Below are 3,890 nucleotides of genomic sequence, written 5' to 3'. Positions count from 1 at the left end.
CCAAACCTTTCTGGCCCCCCCCCCCCCCCCCAGAAGTTGCACTGGTAAGATTTCCAGGCTTGCTTGGTATAAGTATTACCGCCTCGCACGGACTCTTTAAAACCAGGGCGCCATCCGTCTGACTGGCAGTCCTCCTTCTGAGGGCGTCTGTAAAGAATCATAGAATGTTAGAGTCGGAAGGGACCTTGCAGGTCATCTACCCCAACCCCCCCCCCCCCGCCCTCTGCACGTTTGTTCCTTGTCCTGACCCTCCGGCTCAATTGAACCCATTCGATGCAAGTGCACGGGGCTTCGTATCTGTATCCGTACCCAATTGACAGAGACTGATCACCTGTAAAACAGGTTGGATTGTCCCAGTCACCAGTTTGTACCAAGGGGCTCATGAGATTGGAGGAGTCGGGCGTCCCTGACGACCATTACCTAAATCAATGGCGCTGCAGTGTTCCCTCTAAGCTGAGTTAGTGTGAGCCAGCTCACAGTTTTTTAGCCTCCGGCTCACACATTTTTGTCCTTGCTCAGAAAGGAGGACGCCAGAGCAGTGTCCCCTCTAAGGTAAGTTAGTGTGAGCCAGCTCACAGTTTTTCAGCCTCCGGCTCACACCTTTTTGTCTCTGCTCGGGAAGGAGGGCTCCAGAGCAAATTAATTTGTGCAGCAGCCAAACCACCTGCTCACAACTTTTAATGCCGGTAGCTCACAAAGTAGAATTTTTGCTCATAAGACTCCACAGCTGAGAGGGAGCCTTGCTCCAGAGCAAACTTAATTGATGCAGTAGCCAAATCGCTGGCTCACGACTGTAATGCCAGTCGTTCACAAGGTAGAGTTTTTGTCCATAAGACTCCACAGCTGAGAGGGAGCATTAAGACCCACTCGGTCTGCTTTTACTAAACCGGTGATGCCTGCCTTTCCGTTGCAGATGAGTACGTCTCCTCGTCTTCACGCTCGCAGAGCTTCGCTTCTTCCCTGGCCCAGGGCTGCGCGTCCAGCAGTGTCGCTTCGGCTTCCGAGAGCCTGAAAGCCCCTCCGGTGCAGATGGCGACCCAGATCAACCCCACCAAACTGGTCATCAAGCACAGCGGAGGCTCCCCCTCCGTCACGTGGGCGAAGGCTTCCCCTTCCCTGGATGGCGACGACGACGCCCTGCCCTCCAGGAGCAAACCGCCCATCAAAACCTACGAAGCCCGCAGTCGGATTGGCCTGAAGCTGAAGATCAAACAAGAGGCGGGGCTCAGCAAAGTGGTCCACAACACTGCCTTGGACCCGGTGCATCAGACGCCGCCGCCCGTGTGCACGGTGATCAAAATGGCCGACCAGCACTCATCGGCTTCAGCCGCCGCCGCCACCACCACCACCTCCGTGGCAGGGCAAATGAACGGGACAGTCGACCACGTCACTGCAGCACCGGCGGAGAAGAAGCCGTTGGTGACCTACTGCAGGCTCCCTCTCCGCAAGACTTACCGGGAGAACGTGGATGCTTTCGTGGCCGACAAGGCCCCTGACCCTTGCGCGAAAGGGAGTGCCCCGAAAGCGGATCTGGTGCCAAGCACCCTCATCATTAAGCAAGACGGCGGCTCCAGGAGCGTCATCACCTCCCACAAAACTCACGAGAGCCCTTCCGGGGCCGCGGCGGAGAGGGGCCGGTTGGAGGAGAACACCAAGCATACTTTTTTCAACCGGAGTGAGGCCCGTTCTGCGCAAGAGAGCCCCGCCCCTCCGAAGTCTGACGATGCAACCAGTGGCCTTATGAAGGAACTAGCGGAGGTTGAGGACGAGTTTTATCACCGGATGATAAAGACCGAGCCCCCGGACCACGGCTCTGCCTCTGATCTCACGTGGGAGGTTCCCCTGCCCCCAGCCAAACGTAGGAAATCGGAGTCCTTTGACGTCGATAACGCTAGCTTCTCCAGCGACAGCCCCCAGGACGATTCCCTGAACGAACATCTGCAGAGTGCCATCGACAGCATCCTCAACTTGCAGCAACCTCAGGCTGGGGGCCAGAACACCCGGACACCCTCCTCCTCGTACAATTCCTCTTCCTCCCCTTTCTCCTCCCCCGCCCACCGCACGGACACTTACCTTGCCCCGAATCACAACGGCGGCCTTGGAGCAAGGACGTTGAACAGATAACAGGAAAGCGGACCGAGCAGAGACTGTACAAAGTGAGCCAAGGACCGGGGCTGTAGCAGCTCCCGCTGGCTGGGGGGGAAACGGTTGGAAGCCAAGGTGCCACTTCCCAGAGACCCAGTGGGTTGAACCTGACACCAGAAGGAAAAAAAAAGCTGGGGTGGGGAGGGGTCTGGGGGGGGCGGGGAAGAGGATGTCCAAAAAGAGGCTTCATCCATTCAAGTGTCGATATGACGGGTCTTTGGTTGTTTGTAAAGTTGCAAGCTCCGGCTGGACTTTTACAATACACTCGTCTCATCACACGCACCATTTTAAGCAAACGAAAAAAAAATGCAGCTAGACGCGAAGCGGAGAGGCAAGCGGGAGGGGGTTGGATTCGGGGGCCCGTAGGTAGTGGTTGGCTGTGTTAATATTTAGATTCTGTAACAAACTGCTAATTTGAATCTCTGAGTTATGATGATGATCGGGTTTTATTCCACACGCACCCCTCCCCAAATCCCAACAAAAAGTTACCTTTAGGACATTTTTAACGAATCCCAAGTTGGAAGCCGGCGGGGAGGCCAAAGGAATTAATTTGGGGGGGGGAGGAGAATGCTCCATGGGAGATACCACAAGAGGTGGTCGTGTAATTGATCTTGTCGGATGACCTTTTTTAAGTTATTTGAAAGTATAAAATGTCAGCTTTTTCTTTTTCTTTTTTTTTACGTGGAAAAAATAATTCCGAGCAAGGGGGGGGGGGGAGAAGCGACACAAACACTAATGCTTACTTTAAAAAAAGAAGCATGAATTAAGTTTACAAATAAACCCGTTTCGAAAAGGAAAAGCCGGTCCCTTTTCGGACACGGGTGGATCTGGTTAACACAGCAAGCGATGGGCGGGACAAGGGAGAGTTCTAGCAAGAAGGTATTGCTCTGTCTCCCTCCTCCCCTTTTGCAACAGCACGGACCCCAAAATCTCGACAACAGCGTGGTCAGAAGGAAATAGCTTCACGCTGCACTTGGATGGCTGGGCAGTTCGCACTTTGAGGCCTGGTGGGGACGGGGGTTTGCCTTTGTGACCCAAGGAAGGGTGGAAAGCTAAGCATGTTCTCGCTCACTTATTTTTCTCTCTCTCGTGCTTTTTCATTCTTTGGACCCGGGCTTCTCCTTCGGTCCTCTTCCCATGGTTTCAGTTTACTCACCTTGGCCTTTCTGTTCTTTAACCCCATGGCTTCACAGCTCTCCTGACGCCTCGCTTACCTGCATGTGCCTCCAGAGTCTCTCTGGTATTTCACTCTAGTTCACTGCTCGGGTATCTCGGTACATTCACAGGTATGGCTTAGAGCGGTTGTTGTGTCGTCGTCCCACCCCACCCCCCACCCCCGCCGGAGAGGCATTCCCTAGAGGAAGAGGAATTCTAAGAACAACCAGCATAACACGTGGAGGGTTTCTGCAGGCGAGTTGTGTAGCATTAGGGGGAGCTGTTTCCGAATCCTCAGCCTGCCTTTCGTCTCGATTCAGAGAAGGGGGTAGCGAAGGAAACAGTCGCGTCCTGCTGTCTCCATCACGGGAGTGGCTTTTGGAATCCTCCACGCGAACCCAACAGCTACTGCAGAGCGCCATACTGGCACGCATCAAGAGTGGACAAAGGTCCCTGAGTGGGGAACCGTTCGTGACCTCTGGTCACTGTCTGCTCCCTCCGGAGATTTCCCAAGCGACACTGTTCATCCTCTGGTCCTTCCCCTCGCATGCCCAGGTTCTTCATCCCCGCGAGGCATTTTGACCCCATTT

At 54.5% G+C, this 3,890-nt stretch overlaps 1 protein-coding gene across 1 annotated transcript in view; it reads left to right on the top strand.

The window, feature by feature from the left end:
- GLTSCR1 (glioma tumor suppressor candidate region gene 1) overlaps nt 1-2,124 on the top strand; it is a 38,569-nt gene extending 36,445 nt beyond the window's left edge. Inside the window, exon 15 of the mRNA XM_015418973.1 lies at nt 914-2,124. Coding sequence (XP_015274459.1) covers nt 914-2,124 — 1,211 coding nt within the window. The remainder of the gene's footprint in view (nt 1-913) is intronic.
- The last annotated feature ends 1,766 nt before the right edge of the window (nt 2,125-3,890 follow it).

Source organism: Gekko japonicus, unplaced genomic scaffold (assembly GCF_001447785.1).
Source record: "Gekko japonicus isolate JY-2015 unplaced genomic scaffold, Gekko_japonicus_V1.1 scaffold3065, whole genome shotgun sequence".
Classification (NCBI taxonomy): domain Eukaryota; kingdom Metazoa; phylum Chordata; class Lepidosauria; order Squamata; family Gekkonidae; genus Gekko; species Gekko japonicus.
This window is presented reverse-complemented; position numbering and strand designations above follow the sequence as displayed.